This window comes from Acinonyx jubatus, chromosome C1, assembly GCF_027475565.1.
Source record: "Acinonyx jubatus isolate Ajub_Pintada_27869175 chromosome C1, VMU_Ajub_asm_v1.0, whole genome shotgun sequence".
Taxonomy (NCBI): domain Eukaryota; kingdom Metazoa; phylum Chordata; class Mammalia; order Carnivora; family Felidae; genus Acinonyx; species Acinonyx jubatus.
In genome coordinates this window covers 50,607,138-50,624,670 of record NC_069381.1, presented here as the reverse complement: position 1 = coordinate 50,624,670, position 17,533 = coordinate 50,607,138, and the positions used below count along the sequence as shown (strand labels likewise).

At 35.5% G+C, this 17,533-nt stretch overlaps 1 protein-coding gene across 13 annotated transcripts in view; it reads left to right on the top strand.

The window, feature by feature from the left end:
- DOCK7 (dedicator of cytokinesis 7) overlaps positions 1 to 17,533 on the top strand; it is a 224,653-nt gene that overhangs the window by 142,187 nt on the left and 64,933 nt on the right. For 5 of the 13 annotated variants that reach the window (XM_053214171.1, XM_053214170.1, XM_053214169.1 and 2 more), the window contains exons 21-29: positions 272 to 436; positions 2,368 to 2,537; positions 10,583 to 10,675; positions 11,860 to 11,949; positions 12,272 to 12,307; positions 12,893 to 12,988; positions 14,621 to 14,761; positions 14,855 to 14,968; positions 17,002 to 17,172. In XM_053214171.1, the coding sequence (XP_053070146.1) occupies positions 272 to 436; positions 2,368 to 2,537; positions 10,583 to 10,675; positions 11,860 to 11,949; positions 12,272 to 12,307; positions 12,893 to 12,988; positions 14,621 to 14,761; positions 14,855 to 14,968; positions 17,002 to 17,172 (1,076 nt within the window). The remainder of the gene's footprint in view (positions 1 to 271; positions 437 to 2,367; positions 2,538 to 10,582; positions 10,676 to 11,859; positions 11,950 to 12,271; positions 12,308 to 12,892; positions 12,989 to 14,620; positions 14,762 to 14,854; positions 14,969 to 17,001; positions 17,173 to 17,533) is intronic. The other 8 variants (XM_027059014.2, XM_027059013.2, XM_027059012.2 and 5 more) reach the window with 3 other exon arrangements.

The following is a 17,533-nucleotide window of genomic DNA, read 5'->3' as shown; positions in this document are numbered from 1 at the left end:
TTCTGTTGGTTGATGTTTCTTTTTTTTGGACTACGTAAACCCATCCAGTGTTCATGTTAAATTAGTAAAATTAGTGTTTTAAAATCTTTGGAAAAGGAATTTTGCTTCAGCTAATAAATACATCATTGAAATCAACATCAAATATCATCTTTATCCTCTTACTGTGTATAATCACTATACTTAACACATACAGAGATGACAAAACCTTGATCTTTTTGGAATTTGCAGTTTAAAAAAGTTAACACAAAAATATTTTCCTCCTTCTTAAAAGTTAATCTAGGTCAAGCATCTTTTGAAGCCATGGCATCAATTATTAATCGGCTTCACAAAAACTTGGAAGGAAATCATGACCAGCATGGCAGGAACAGCCTTCTCGCATCATACATCTATTATGTTTTTCGCCTACCGAATACTTATCCTAATTCCCCATCACCAGGTATTTTATTCTTTTTATTTGAAACTGTCTTGCATAGATTGTATGTTCATGGCAAGTCTGAAATAATCCAGTAGTCATAGTGGGATGCATTCATTCAACAGTAGACATTTATTGAGTGCTTGCTGAGTGGCGTGGACTATGCTAGGTGCTGGAGTTAAATGGATAACTAGCTTACATATTCAGGCATCATTGTTTATACAGCTTCCTTTAATTTGAATGAGAGCTTGGTTGACTTAATTCTTGGAAATGAATCTTGAAAATTAGTTCTGTTTCTCTGGAAGCATTTTATCCTTCTCTGTTATGGTAAGATAAATGGACTGTTATTTTGTCATCTGGAATGCTGGACACTGAAGAAGAAATAGGATGGTGTAGTAGTACCCTGATAACCATGTGAAGCCTACAATAATATAAAAGATTATTCCCTAGAAAAGTCCTGATCTCTTCATGGCAAATAAAATATATAGTCTTTCTGAATATCAGGACCCAAAGTGGTTACTTGCTTTTTGTATGACATTGGTGGGGGGGGAGGGGCGGGGGGTGGTGATGAATGTTGTAGTTTGAATAACTCTTTAGTTCAGTTAGTTAATGATTGTGTTGTGCATACCTTTCAACCTGCTCACATCTTTGTATGAGTCCTCATTCATCACTAATGATAATGGTAAGTGCCCTTTTCCAGCTATTGGCAATATTAACATTAATAATGGTGGTAAATAATTATGACATTCATTATGAAAACTAGGCATAATAGTAATCTGACTCTAAGTTTTACCTCATTTTATTTCTTAATTGCAAAAAGAGAAATAATTGACTCATTCCGGGTTGTAATTTCATATCTTGATTTTGAAAATTCTAGTACTTGAGGCTCTGAATGTATATTGTGGACTGTATATAGTGCTTCTTCATTTATGCTTTCATTCAGTACACTATTAGAATTCCACAGATTTTGCAAAACATCTTTTTTACATACTGACCTGAAAGACTGTGTAAATTAATTAGTTGACAGGTGTGTGTCATTTGCAAACATGACACTCGGAAGGATTTCTTTAGGAAAATGGAGATCAATTATGGATACAATTGTGGGGTATTTTTATGTTCATAGAACATGGTTGATTTTAGACTAAGAGGAATTCTTGCTTTTATAACTTGGGCTCTTAGAATTATCTGGAGTATATATCTATGTCTGTATATCATAAAGATGCCATTTTGTTACAGTTCAAATTCTTGTTGATGAAGACAGAGAAATAAAACATAGTCTTGTTGGGCACCTGGGTGGCTCAGTCAGTTAAGGGTGTGACTTCAGCTCAGGTCATGATCTCACAGCTCATGAGTTCAAGCCCCACATTTGGCTCTGTGCTGACAGCTCAGAGCCTGGATCCTACTTCAGATTCTGTGTTTCCTCCCTCTCTCTCTCTGCCCCTCCCCTGCTCATATTCTGTCTGTCTGTCTGTCTCTTTCTCTCTCTCTCAAAAATAAATAAATATTAAAAAAAATAGTCTCATTTAAGAAATGTTGACAGTAAATTGGCTGTTCCTCTAGGACTGTGTATCAAGGACAGAGTAGGAGAGGTGGGAAAAAGGAAGAGCCATTAGCTGAAAAATTTGGGGTCCTAGATACCCTTATATCTAAAGTGAAAATAATACATGTGTATGTGTGTGTTTTCTATTCTTGCTGTTCATTGTACAAGTAATACATAGTCAGAAACATTGACAAGATCACGATTTTATCATTGCGTATGGTTTTGTCCACTGCTATAAAAGTTTCTTTGTGTAGCTATCATTAAGTTTTGAGTGTTTTTAAGTTATAGTATTTTTCATTTAGAAATAAAAGCAGTTCATGATTTTTATGGATTTTTGTAAAGTAGCAGAGATTTTTTTCAGGTCCTTTCCTGACTGATTTTCTTTAATTATGTGCTGTTTTATGTACAACTCTAGGTCCTGGGGGTTTGGGAGGATCAGTGCATTATGCCACAATGGCTCGATCTGCTGTGAGACCTGCAAGCCTTAATTTAAATCGTTCTCGGAGCCTTAGTAATAGTAATCCAGACATATCTGGGACGCCCACGTCACCAGATGATGAAGTACGGTCAATCATCGGCAGTAAGGTAAACTGAAGATAGTCATCTGTACATTTTTGATTTTCGGTTTATGAACAAGTGAGCAATGTCTAATTTTAATTTATCCTTATTTTAAAATGTATTTGGGTTAGTAATAGGCAAGAAATTGTATCTTTCTGTTCTATCACTATGCACACTGAGTGTTTCATGTTTCTATTAAATAAGCTTGCTATTACAAACTGGTTTTTACATTCTGCTCAAGAAAATCTGCCAAGTTCAGAAATTTGTCCAGGATGGCCAGTCTGTGTAACTTACTTTTGTCTGTGTGATACTCCATCCTGTGAAAAATGACTAGATTAATTTCCTATAGAATTAAAAGATACTTATGTGACTGCTGTGTAGAGGGACACGACGTCATTGATTTAAACTATGGACCCCCATCCCTTCTCTGAAAAATATCAAGAACATTGATTAGGCTTAATTGGTAATATAGCTACCTTTCACATGGAAAACTATAGAAAATTCACCAGGACACAAAAAATATGATTTATTTAATGATGGTTAATGGTTATTTCAGGTAACAAGGGAGAGGCCAGCTAGTTTAAGATCCAGCTATATTATATTTACAGCATCTTTATTGAGCCCCCTTAAAAAAATTAAGGAATAATTATTACCTTTTTAGGTAAAGTACACGAATAACTGAGTTTAAACAAGCTGGCAAAAAGAATAGTAAGACTGAGGCCAATAAATCATGGTATGTTGTGTTTTGACCAAACCATTCAAACATATATACCATTGTTGTGGAATCATAGCCAACTTCTCTTTGGCACTTTTAGCCTGTTAACTAGGATCTGAGGAAGAATAAATGAATATGTTCTACAGCCTGTGTTTAACCCCTAGCCTGAACTGTAATAGATCTTTGTGGGTTTTTTTTTAAACAGTCTGGGTTTTTTTATGTGAAGTATTTGAACATTGATCAGAAACATCAGAAATACTCTTATCTTTTCATACAGCTATAGAAATTTTACATTCAGAAGCTTCCAATGAACTTCAGCATTGTTCATTTAAAGTAACAACTAATTTTTAAAGTAATTGCTCACAGATCAAGAATATATTTTGTAGCCTTATATTTTAAATGATAAACGTGGATTTCAATAACTTAAAGATCCATATAGATGTTACTCTAATTAGACAACTTTGATTTTTTGTGAACTGCCCAAGAGAGTGATGTGCAGAAGTATTTACATGGGATTCTGCAGGCAGAGTAACCTGAGGAGTATAGCAATTGTAAATGAGAAGGCTCCCCAACAACCCCCTGCATATAAAATTTCCACCTTTAGGAAAAGAACTCAGATTTTTTATCCTTGTATTCATTCTTGATCGTATCTCATTGTCATAGAGGTAGTACTTAGCATTATTTATATACAACTCTAGGTCCTGGGGTAAAGAGTAGTGTAAGAGTTATGGAAAGTAAAGAGTTATGGAAATGAAAAAGACCATTTTCCTCAAGGTTCTATTTTTAAAATGCCTCTTAATTTCTGTAAGATTTGCATTATGCCTCACCTAGCATGATTCTAGAGTTTTCCTTTATATGATGTATTTGATAGATTATAATCTCGAGATTTAGAATAAACTTCTACATGGGATGATTATTTGCCTTTTTTCCAGTAGTTCATAAAATGAGACATAATGACATAAACATCTGATGATCTGTAGTGTAAATATAATGATGTATATATATAAACTTCTAAGAAAGCCATCATAAGATGAGAATTTGTCTTATGACAACACAGCCTTATCCTCCTCAAGTTTTATTTAAATAGATTTCATGTTTTCTTTCTTTTTTTTTTTTTTTTTTTTTTTTTGCTGGAAAATTTTCTGATAGTTACTTTATTTTGGACTATCATTTTACTCATAATTGCTAATGATAATGGTGTATAATTGTATCTCCTTATTAAAATTGAAAGGAATCTGAAGTTTATTTATAACTACTATTTATTTATTCTGACTTCATTGGCCTTTCCAATCAAGAAACTCTTTTTTGAATAATTTGGTCTTTCCACCCTGCCTCAGCCATGGTCATGTCCTAGATGTTGTCATTACTAACAACTTTAACCTTCATAATCTCGATTTCATGCATCTTGTTCTTTAACTGTTTGCTCCCGTTTTTCTCTCTAATACCCCAATTCCAACAAGTTCTTATTTCTCTGCAAACTCCCATCACTTGATCTGATGACCTTTTACTGTGTGTGCCTTGATCCCTTAGTATTCTTTCTTCCAATTTAGCTTGCTTAAATTCCATGACCAATCATTATAGTTATCCCTATTATAGTCAAACCTCAATTGCCTTATCCTTCTGTTATTTGATTGTACTTGCTTAGCCAAACCTCCAGCCATAGTTGAACTCAGTCATCTGTCTGTGCCATGTCAGCATTTGTGCCAGTGAACATGACTTGAGAAGTGTCATGATGACTGCTCTCATTTGAATTTAAAAGCCATGGACCTCCAGAGAGCACTCAGTGCTGTCAGGCAATGACACTGTATTTCTGTATTCCATTTACTTTCCCATTCTCCCCAGAAAAAGGTTTCATGCCTTCTTCCCTTACCTGCCCACCAGTCCTCCTTCTCACTTTATCTCCTACCTCATTGAGAAAATTGAAGCCATCAAAAGAATACTTTTATAGACTTTTAAGCCACATCTGCCTACCTACTGCCATCTACGACTACCCACTACTTAATATAGTATTCTACTGTAGATGGACTGTCCAGTTTTGTGGATCCATGTGTAAACAAGCTCCTGTCCCCTCTTGCTTATTGGAATCTTCACTACAGCAATTGTCTCATCTCTGTACTACATCATCATTTGCTCCCTATCTGCTAAAACATCCCATCCACATGCAAGCATGCTAGTATTTATCCCATTTTTATTTATCCCAAAATCTCTCTAGTATTTCAACTGCTAGCTTCCTCACTATTTCTCTGCTACCTTTTGTAGTAGAATTCTTTAAAAAAGTTTCCCTAATTCAGTCAGGTATTGCTCCCATCTTCCATGCAAACTGCCTTTGTTTATGTCACCAGAGCTCTCCATGTTGCCAGATCTAGTGGTTAATTTTCAGCGCTCGGCTTACTTGACCTTATAGCAGATTTGAACATAGTCACGTTCTTTCCTCCTTAGTTTATTTATGTACTTGCCTTTCAGGCTCTGCACTCTTCTTAGTTTTCCTTTTACTTTACTGGTTATTCCTTTTCAGTCTCTGTGGATTCTTCTTTCCCTGATTTCTTAATCTGCAAGTGCCCCAGGCCTCTTTCCTTATTTCTCTTGTCTTTTCTCTTTTCTCTCTCTACTCACTGGCTTGATGTTACCAAGTTCCATAGTTTTAAATACCACTATGTGCTAATGACTCCCAAAATTATATTTCCAGTACAAACCTCTCTCTGAAATTGTAAACTTAGCTGCCTTTCTGAAATCCTTTTGTTCAGATTTGGATATATGCTAAAGATAGAATCACTGCTCGCTCCCTTTACTGCTACCATTGGTCTGAACTATTGTCTCTTTCTCAATTAATGTAATAACCTGAAAGATGGTTTTCCTACTTCCAACCTACACTGTCTTCACAACATAGCAAACAGAATGCTGCTTTAAAAACCCAAGTCATAGGGGTACTTGGGGGCCTCAGTTGGTTGAGCATCTGACTTTTGATTTCAGTTCAGGTCATGATCCCACAGAATCGAGCCCCATGTTGGGCTCCGTGTTAAGCATGGAGCCTGGTTGAGATTGTCATTCTCTCTCTCTCTCTCTCTCTCTCTCTCTCCTTCTCCCTCTCCCTCTCCCTCCCTCCCTCTCTCCCTCTCTCCCTCTCTCCCTCTCTCCCTCTCTCCCTCTCTTCCCCTCTGCCCTTCTCCCCCATTCATGTGCACTTTGTAAAATAAAATTAAAAAAAATTTTTTTTAAGGTAGTAAATGTTATGAGACAAAGAAACAGAATAAGGGGATCAAAAGCCCCCAGGACAAGACTGAAGAGAAAGAAGGACTGGTTATACATTTAAATAAGGTGGTCAAACCCTGGGATCATGACCTGAGCTGAAATCAAAAATCAAATGGTCAACCGAATGAGCCACCCAGGAGCCCCACATTTACTACCTTTTAATGTGGCATATAAATTAGTTATTATGTTTGTTTATCAGAGTATAAGCTCCATGAGGTCGGGCATAGTTGTTGAGTAGTGTATCCTAAGCACCCATAATGGCCAGCATGTTGAAGATGTGTGATAGATATTCAATAAATGAATATTAGTAAGCATAGAGATCTATTATAAGAATAACTTCCTTCTTTAAAAGTTATGTTTTTGTTTGCTTTCTTGCTGTGAGCATTAATTATATATTTAATTACCTTAAAAGATTTGGCTTTATGAAAGTTTGTTTTCATAATTTATTCTTTAATGTAAAATGCAGAACTCCTAAAATTCAAGAATACTTATATCAGTAGGATTTTATTACTCAAGTGACTGTAAAATGAGATTTGCGAGATTTTCTTCATAATTATCTTACCAAAGCTGGTCTCTTTGCCCTAGCAATACTCTTTTAACATTCAATTATGTAAATATATTATTATAACAACTGTCAGTTTTATTGCTTTTAATCAAATGCCAGTGCAATTTATGTAGTTAAATAGTTTCTTTGTAATGTGTCATCCCCTATTTTTAAATTTATTTTTAAATACTGAGAGCTTACTATGTGGGCACTATGCTGAGAACTTGTGGGTACCAAGCCAAATCTTTGTATTCTAACAAGAACGTTGATGTCCTGTCAAATACAGTATGAGCCTTGCTCAAGGAAGGAGGCTATCTGTACTTATGGGACAAAACACTGTTAAAGAGATTCAACAAAAAAAAAACCCACTTTCATGCACATGTGCACACATTTGGTTAATCTGTTCTATATTAGTTGAAGACCAGTAAACATAGTTATGACATTAGTAAATGTATGTGATGAATTTGCTTACCTAAGGGTGGTTTGATATAATTCTTAGCTTTATAACAAATTATGGTAATTATTTGCTTTACAAAATAATTGGTCACAGGTTTTCTTTAAATAGTTAGCTTTGACTTGATGTAATTATAACTGTTCAGTCTCAATATTGTGAATATAATATATAGTTAATGGCACAAAGAGATTTATTATTTATTCTCACATTATTGATTAGCCTGTGACTTAGTTTTAAAGGAAATTAAGGAATTGAAAAGTGAATTTAAGAGTACGGAAAAATTATTGGTATTGTGGAAATTTATGGTAGAGTGAAGAGCACAGTTGTAATTTTGCAAAAATCAGATACTTATGTATTAATTTTATAACATGAGTAGTGGTTGTAAAAATTATAAATGGCAGAAAGAACTTTATACAGTGGAGAAACCTAACTTGGGAGTCTGGTGAAAACTTTAGTTTTAACATATTTGAAAAACATTTGCTGGTTTGCTTTTATTTGAAATAACTTAGGGTTATGAGAAGGTAGGTATTTTATTTTAAATGTGATTACATAATGTTACTAGTATTTGAATATTGTCTTTTACTTTGCTGGGAAGCATTTAAAAAACATGTAGAAAGTTTTTGTTAGAACTGTTTCTTTTTAGGGCATGTGGGTGGCTCAGTTGGTTAAGTGTCTGACTTTGGCTTAGGTCATCATCTTGCAGTTTGTGAGTTCAAGCCCCACTTTGGGCTGTCACTGCAGAGCCTGCTTCAGATCCTCTGTCCCCTTTTCTCTCTTCCCCTCCCAGGTTCATGCTCTTTTTTTCTCCCTCAAAAATAAACATTAAAAACAAAACTATTTCTTTTTAAGTTTATTTTGAGAGAGAGAGCAAGTATGCATGCACACACCTATAAGCGGAGGAGGGGCAGAGAGACAGAGGAGAGAGAGAATCCCAAGTAGGCTCCATGCTCTGCTCTGGCCTTATAGGGGGTTCAGTCTCATCTCTGTGAGATCATGACCTGAGCTGAAATCAAGAGTCAGATGCTTAACCTACTGAGCCACCCAGGCACGCCTGCTAGATCTATTTTTTGAGAGTTTTCTATATTTACTTCCATATTTATTCTTTTTTTTTTAGGTTTATTTATTTATTTTGAGAGAGTGAAGGAGAGAGCACGTGTGTGTTGGGGAAGGGCAGAGAGAGAGAGAGAGAGAGAGAGAGAGAGAGAGAGAGAGAGAGAGAGAGAGAATCCCAAGCAGGCTCTGTGCTGCCCCTTGGCTTAAACTCATGACCCGTGAGATCATGACCTGAGCTGAGATCAAGTGCCAGTCACTTAACTGACTGAGCCACCCAGGCATCCTTTAGTTCCATTTTTTAATTTGATTTTTGCAATATGAGGGAGACTATCATTATTCCTATTTTATTGCAAAGAAACTGAAAAAGAGATTAGGTAATTTACCTTAGATTTTACAGTTAGTAAGCAGTTGAACTTGGATTTCAACTTCACTCATCTTACACATTCAGTATAAAAAATGAGTGGAAATGGGTGATTATTATATCATTTTAGTCAGTCTCTATTTTTAGAACAATAGGGCACATATTCTCCCTAAAACCTAAGCTCTTGAGAGTTAGTTTGTCTTCCCTCCCTCACTCTCCCTAATCCTCATTCCCTCCCATAATACTGATACATGGGCTTCAATCCCAGAGATTCTTATTTGTTTAGACATAAGGCCCTGCACATTTTTGTTGTTGACCTTCCCAGGTGATATAAATGTCTACACAGTTGATTATTATTGTTACTACTCTTGTTTTTCTTTTACCTTTCCTTTGGTGCTTTCTGGTTTGGGTCCATACTGACACCCTATTTTTTGTCTCCTTGTATTGGGTTGTCTTCTTTATTCTTACTCCAAGAGTCCTCTTAAAAAAATCCCTTACAACTGGCTCTAGTTCTTTTAGCAGATTCCAGGCTACAGCCCGGGTTGCTGAATCAGGTTTTCTGGGGTTGGGGCCCAGAATCTGAATGTTAGAAAACTTCCCAGTGATTGTAATGATCAGTCAGGCTTAAGACATTAAAACGTCCCTTCACCTGGGATCATAACTTCTTTGAGAGAAGAACAGATGTAATTCTCTTCTGGCCATACACATTAGTAGCATGTTAACTTCAATGATAGTAATGATGAAGATATAATTCCTGTAGATAGTACCATCATAATGCTTTTCTTTATAATATTTATATAAAATAGTAGCCCATTATGTTTCATTTTAACAGTCACTGTAAAACTGAGCGCAACTCCAAATCCACCATCATTTTTAGGGAGGAGCAAATATTAGTCATCCTATTTATTTTCTTAATTTTTTCCTTAATCTTCTTGCTTGATGTCTCCTATTGGTCCCTAAAAGAAAGTGAAAGAGGAAGCAGGGTCAAATAGAATTATGGAATATCAGTGCACAGAAGTTTCAATCATGACAAAATGAAAGTAAAGTCTTTTAGACAAGAATGATTTTCTTCTTACATTTTTTTTTCCTTTTAAATCCTAGTTGGTTCAGAGGAAATAATCTGTTGCTAATTTGTGCCATCTTTAAAGAGAGTTTGGGGGGATGGTACTATGGGAACTTTAGTTGGTTCTCTAAGGTGATCCCTTTACATAAAGAGAAATTATCTTTAAATGCTATACTTAATATTTGTGATTTAAAAACAAACTTAATATTTGTGATTTAAAAGCCACCTGGGTGGCTCAGTTGGATAAGCATCTGACGTTGGCCTGGGTCATGATCTCACGGTTTGTGGGTTTGAGCCCCACGTTGGGCTCTGTGCTGACAGCTCAGAGCCTGGATCCTGCTTCTGATTCTGTGTCTCCCTCTCTCTCTCTCTCTGCTCATCTCCTGCTTGTATTCTGTCACTCTCTCTCTCTCAAAATTGAATAAACATTAAAAAAATTAAAAAAAAAACATTATGTAATGAATGTAATTTTGGTGAACTAATACTTCTAGGTGCCCAAGAATTTTGGTTGCTTTAACAGTACTAATTAAAAATATGTTTGCATTGGAAAGTCTGGATTTCTTTAGGAATAATTTATAGCATGCCACATGTAATATTTCTTTCCTTTCCAACTGCTTTCTATTATATGCTTAGGGTTTAGATCGCTCCAATTCCTGGGTTAACACTGGTGGTCCAAAAGCTGCCCCATGGGGATCCAACCCCAGTCCAAGTGCAGAGTCAACACAGGTGGTGTTTATATTAGAGGTTTCTTTATTGGCTGCTGATGTTTCCCTTTAGAACGTTACTTTTAGTACATACTATGATTTCAGTGGCTTGCTTTTTAATCATTAAAAAGTGTGTATTTTTGTTTACTTAGCACATTTTCCCACTACTATGCATGAATACCACCAATTGTACCAGTAATGCTCTCCTTTCCTACTTCCTGTCTTCTTTCCCTTCCCTCCTTGTATACCCTATCAGTATTTCAGTGCCTGCTGCTTATGCAATCAATGGCTTTATAACAGTTTCTACTTTAGGGCTAGTACATCTTTAGTAGGAATTAAAAAGAAAAAAATTGGTATGGAAAAAACCTGACAGTTTTCCATTGGCTTTTGGTTTAAAGTGTAGCTGTTGTATCATTTTCATTCAGCATTTACTATCTTGTCTTTTTTTTTTTTTTTCATAATTACTGACTGGAAATATTGGTAACAAACTGAAATTAAATCTGAACGGTATATAATCCCCATGCTGTAAGATTTAGTACCAGAACCAAACTGAATTTTAATTTATATTGTGTTGCAAAGTATGAAATTTGTTTCTAGATTAATTGAACTAGGATTTGCTTACTTAAGTCAAGTTGCTTGATAGCTACTAGTGCATGATACCTCAAAATATACTTCTCATCTGTGTGTTGGCTTTGGAGGAAAATGCTCTTGTTCTGGAAGAATGTAATTCCATGGTTAATATCGACAGTGTTTTATATTTGAAGTATATGACAAAACCGAATAGTAGGTTTTGATCCTACTGGAAAGTGGGAGAAACCATTCTAATCTTTTAATTTTCTTTATTGAATATAAAATTCTTGATTTTTTGATGTGAGACCAGTGAGAAGTATGTTTTTACTTTTTGCTTTCTCTTACTAGATGTGTGCATGTGTATAGATCACAGAGATAAAAGTTTCATTCTTTGCAGCACTCTGAATTTATATAGTGGTTAAAATACTCTTTTTACTAAACATATAGAAGCCATTTTGATACTTCTAACCTACTGTCATTAAAGCAGCTTAAAATGGTGAAAATTAGATGAACAATAAAACAGTTGTTGAAAACACAGTAAAATGATTTTAAAACCTGTATGTAATCCTTAAGCTGCAAAGTCATCCACAGCAGACTTTAATGTTATCTCGTCATTCATCCACCTTCACTCCATAGGCTATGGATCGAAGTTGTAATCGTATGTCTTCGCACACAGAGACGTCAAGTTTCTTACAAACATTAACGGGACGCTTACCAACTAAAAAGGTAGATTCATATGAAGACAATCCATATAGGGGGAAATTCCAACAGTTAAATAGATGTAAGATTTCTTTAAGTAAACCAGTATGTTATAATAATTGCATTTAAATTATTTGTTTAAAAATACCTTTCAGCAAGCTCTGCTTGTCTGATGCCTTTTTTGGGCATACCACTTCAGTGTATGCTCTTTTATGCTATTATAATGTTTATATCTTTGGGATTGACTGTTTGAAATCAAATTTGATCATCAAATTTTAGTACCAAAAAAATGTATCCACTCTGAATTCTGTTTCTGTAACTACTTCTGTTTTGTGTTTTAAATTTCCAGGGAAAGGAAGATGAGTTAGAAAAATTATCACTCTTAGTAAGATATGTTGATTTGCTTCCCTTATGCACAGTTTTGTTAGTCCTTTTTCATATTGATATACACTATTTTGCAAATGCTTTGTATGCATATCCATTATAAGGCAGGAGATTTCTATGTTTATAAAAAGACTTCAAATACCTGAAAACTTGAAAATTAATGGCTTACATCAAAAGTTAAAATTTTTAAAGGTATTTCCTAAATTGTACCAGCAAAGTTTATGAATGTATTTGCATATGTTGAAATATGTATTTAAGGCACAGACAAGATAGTATTTGTAACTGTGAGTTTTTGGTCTAGTTTCTGTTTGCAGGTACAATTTAGGAGGCTATTTTCCCACCTGTCCTTTTAAAATTACATTTTACTGCAAGATAACATGTAATTTTTTCAGCTGTTCAACATGCCACTGTCTTATATGTATAAATAGCCGTTTCGTTAATGGGTGTCCTCACTGCATCATTGAATGGTTCACATGCCTTATTTTGCTTACTCCCATTATATCTTCATTTGTAATTGCATTATTATTTGGTTTGTGTTATCAGCAGATATGACTTTGATAATAACTTTGGATTTACTTCTGGATAGCTTTTTCATGAGGAGCTGGCTTTGCAGTGGGTGGTTTGCAGTGGCAGCGTTCGGGAGTCAGCTTTGCAACAAGCCTGGTTCTTTTTTGAGTTAATGGTGAGCAACCTACACACACTTTTAATATTGTTTTCCTTAGGTAACAACTTTGTGCTAGCTCATTATTTTCTCCTAAAAATCTTTTTCTAATGCCATCGCATGATTTGACGTGTGTGTCCAAGACAAAATTACGTGTGTTACATCTCTAAATAAACACTGTGTACACTCGGCACAATTGAGGTGGACTTAGGAAGCTCTCGTTAACCACTTTTCTAGAGATGGCTGCACAAGCAGCTATCTTTTTAAAGGAAACGTGGTACATTGTTCTTTAGTCTGAATGTGGCTACTGTATGATGGCGGTATTATAGACTTCATCCCAAACAGATAAAAAGAGCTTTATAAGGTACTCACTGCTTTTATGGTTAGAAAGCTCTTAGGGAAATGCCAGTTACAGCCAAGAAAAAAGAAAAAAAAGCCCACAACGCTTGTCACTCAATTCAATAAATGGCATTAAAAACAAACGAATTAATATCTTAATAAATATTTGTACACACATAAACACATATATACACAAAAGCAATAAAAATTTACCAAGTGCATACAGTGTGGTGGCACCGCCCCTGTGAGCTGCGTGTTACCCAGGCACAGAGAGATTAAGTAACTTATTGAAGTTGATGTAGCTTCTAGAGAGCAGAACTGTGATTCAAACTCAGGTGTTCAGGCCCTAGGGATCTTCCTGTTCAGCCTCTAGAAAGCTGAAGTCCTTGAAATTTTTCCTTGCAAAAGAGAAATGTGTACAAAAATAAGAAAACAAAACAACAAAAGAATGGAAGAAACAAAAGGAGTTTTCAGAGTATATCATAGGATCATTCTCAGCATTGAATGTTGCCTATATGAGGGATAAGAAGACATTTTTTCTTAAAGATTTACTAATCTACAAAAGAAAATAAGTCAGGGACTCTATGTAAGTGATAGGCAGCTAATTTTGTAATTCTTGTGCTTTTAGTGTAAGATCACATTGAAATTTTGACTTATTTTTTGAGTCTTATATATATGTTCAAATTCTTTAAAATAGTCAAAAGGCTGCAGTTTAAGTCTTGGCTGTGCTATTTACTAATTGTTGAAACTTGGCTTCAATTTCCCTGAATTCTCTATTACTGTTATCACATTGTTGTGTTAAGAATTGATATCCAGAAGCATTTTGTACACATAAATCACTTTGTTAATTTTGATCTAATATCTTAATATTCATATTGAGTCATCAGTAATTCATGTACCCTCACCCTATGTTACTCTATGCTAGAGGCTGAAGACACTGCAGTGAAGTCAATGTGTTTAGGCTGTTAGAGCTGCAGTTTGCGGGATATGGAATGTCAAAATGTTGAGTGGTGGAAAGATTTCATTTAAAACAATTTCAAAGAGTGAAATTTTTTTCTGTTGATGTTCATAATTCTTTTCCTGTTGATAGCCAGGAGAATTTTACAGAGGTGATGCAGTGATTGACTTGTACAGTGTGTCATATTTCTTGGGAGCATACAAAATATTGCAGGGAAATTTTCAAAATACTTGAGGAGCTAAAAGTATTTCGGCTATCTGTTAAATCACTCAGCAATTTGAAAAAATAGCCCTAATGTGATTAGCTGTTAATTACATCCATAAGAAATTAAACTAATGGCTTATTTATTTTTTCAGGTAAAGAGCATGGTTCACCATTTATACTTTAATGATAAACTTGATGCACCAAGGAAAAGTCGTTTTCCAGAACGATTCATGGATGACATTGCTGCTCTTGTCAGCACAATTGCTAGTGATATAGTTTCACGATTTCAGAAGGTAATGATAACTTTTTTTAAAATTGAATCTCTTTCAAGCTCACATTAAACTATCATACTTTTATTTGTTTTTGCTTTTTATTCTGTTTTCCAGGACACAGAAATGGTTGAGAGACTCAACACAAGCCTTGCATTCTTTCTCAACGATCTGCTGTCTGTTATGGATAGAGGATTTGTCTTTAGCCTTATTAAGACCTGCTACAAACAGGTAATGTGTAGTTAGTAATAATTAACAATTAAATACTGTGTTTGTTGTTTCTAGGGTTGCAGCTAAGAGATCTTCAAAAATACATTCATATACTGATGTTTTTAAAAAGCAGTGTATTTTTGTTAGTAAGAAAAAAGTAAATTTCATTTGTTTTATAAGGCTACAGGACAATGGCAAGCTGATACCTGTGCAGCTGACTTTTTCTTGGGTTATACTGGCCCACTCATGACTCTTCGATTCCCATTCTGAAACAGATCATCAAGTCAGTGGTCTAAATGTAAAGCATCCCCCAAGATGCCATGCAAGAGTAGCAGTTATACTGAATGAACAGCCACGTGAACTTTTTTGTGTATTTACTGGGTGATTTTTAAAGCAGCTTCATTTTGCTTTGTATTCCTTCTAATGTAGACCTAGACATTGTAGAGCTTAGAATCATGGACAGATGTTTACCCAAATCCCCAGTGTCATTCGTTATGTTGCTTTTACTAAAGTAAAAACATCATAGGAGTGCCTGGGTGGCTCAGTAGGTTAAGCGTCTGACTTTGGGTCAGGTCATGATCTCATGGTTTGTGAATTCAAGTCCCGTGTCAGGCTCTGTGCTGACAGCATGGAGCCTGGAGCCTGCTTCGGATTCTTTGTCTCTCTCTCTCTCTCTCTTTCTCTCTCTCTCTCTCTCTCTCTCTCTGTCCTTACCCCTCTCACATTCTGTCCCTCTCTCAAAAATTAATAAACGTTAAAAAAAAAAAAAAGCATCGTGGAACTTTTCCCTGAAAAACTGACTTTAGTTTAAAATTTTTATCAACTGATTAATGAAATGTGCCTTTTGGAAAACATTAGTTATTGGTCCTGACAGGCCATTTGGGTAAGTGAGCTATATAATCATCCTAGAATTACCTTTTAAAGGAAATTTAAAAATATATAGCTCTCTGGGTACTGTCCCAGCATTATTGAGTACTTTGAGTCCTGGGGGTGGGGAGTGTGGGACATAGTGTCTGTGTAACATTTCCCAGCTGGTCCACAGTCTCGTTTCTGAGAACTACTTCTTTAGAAATGCTATTTGGCAGTCTAATGTTTAGAATCTTGAAGCTCTGTTCTATTGGATGCCTTTATTGTATGTTTCTTTTAATAGAGAAGTTAAAACTACATGTGGGCACTGACCCACTTCCAAATATTTGTAATAATATGTATTATTGTGGGGGGGGGCACCTGGGTGGCTCACTCAGTTAAGTGTTGTTTTAAAAGACACTGCCGGGGCACCTGGGTGGCTCAGTCAGTTGAGCATCTGACTTCAGCTCAGGTCATGACCTCGCGGCTCGTGGATTCAAGCCCTGCATTGGACTCTGTGCTGACAGCTCAGAGCCTGGAGCCTGCTTTGGATTCTGTGTCTCTTCTCTCTCTCTGCACCTCCCCCGCTCACACTCTGTCTGTCTCTCAAAAATAAATAAACATTAAAAAAAATTTTAATACGTATTATTTTTACTTCCCCCCCCCAAACTTCATGATCTGTTGCTCCTCAAATCTGTTGTTATTCTTCAAGCATTGACATCCTATATTTGCCAGACATTGAGCCAGACCCTAGGATGCCAGAGCTCCTAAGTCAGTGTATATATGTCTCCTGAGAGTAGCTTATGGTGTAGCTGGGTATATAGACAAATAGGTAATCATCAATATAGAGTAACACAAGGTGCTAATTATCCAAAGAATGTATCATTTCTTTCATGGAGCTATTTTGGTGGTAGACTTTTGCTTCATAAAGTGCATCTTTGAGAAGTGGAAATATTAATGCTGTATTGGAAATATAAAGAATGTGGCTTCTGGCCTAGTCAGTGGATTTATAAATCTTAATAGATCTTGTAGTTCCAAAGTTTCTATTCTAGCAGTAACTCTGGAAAAAGCTGATAATGTTTAAACCACAAAATCCAAAAACTGTCCACTGAATACTGTTCTTTAATTCCTTAATCTGTCATTCTGATGCTGGCTTAGAGAAATGGTATATTCAATTGGTGTTCTTTTGTTTATATAATGCTTACAAGGTATCTTCAAAGCTTTATTCATTACCAAATCCAAGTGTCCTCGTGTCCTTGAGACTGGATTTTCTGCGAATTGTCTGCAGCCATGAGCACTATGTTACATTAAACTTGCCCTGCAGCCTGCTTACTCCACCTGCATCACCATCACCTTCTGTTTCTTCTGCAACATCTCAGGTATGCAGAGTGTCTGAAAAAAAATTTTTAAAGCCCATATTTGTAAGAAAGCATTCTAAACACTGGAAAAAATTATAAGTAACACTATGAATAATAGGTATATGATAGGCTCCATACTGAATGCTTTAAAAGTATTGATCATTTGCCCTTTAGAGCAATTCTAGGAGGTAAGTTCTGTTATTCTCATTTTACATATGAAACACATTTTACGTAGGAAATACAGAAAGGTCATTAAATTACCCAAGGCCGAACGGTAATAAGTGGCAAAGCTAGGCTTTGAATCAAGGCACAGGTAGACTTTATTCTAGAGCCCAAGTTCTTATCTACTATGTTGTACTCTTCTTAGAGATTTATACACATC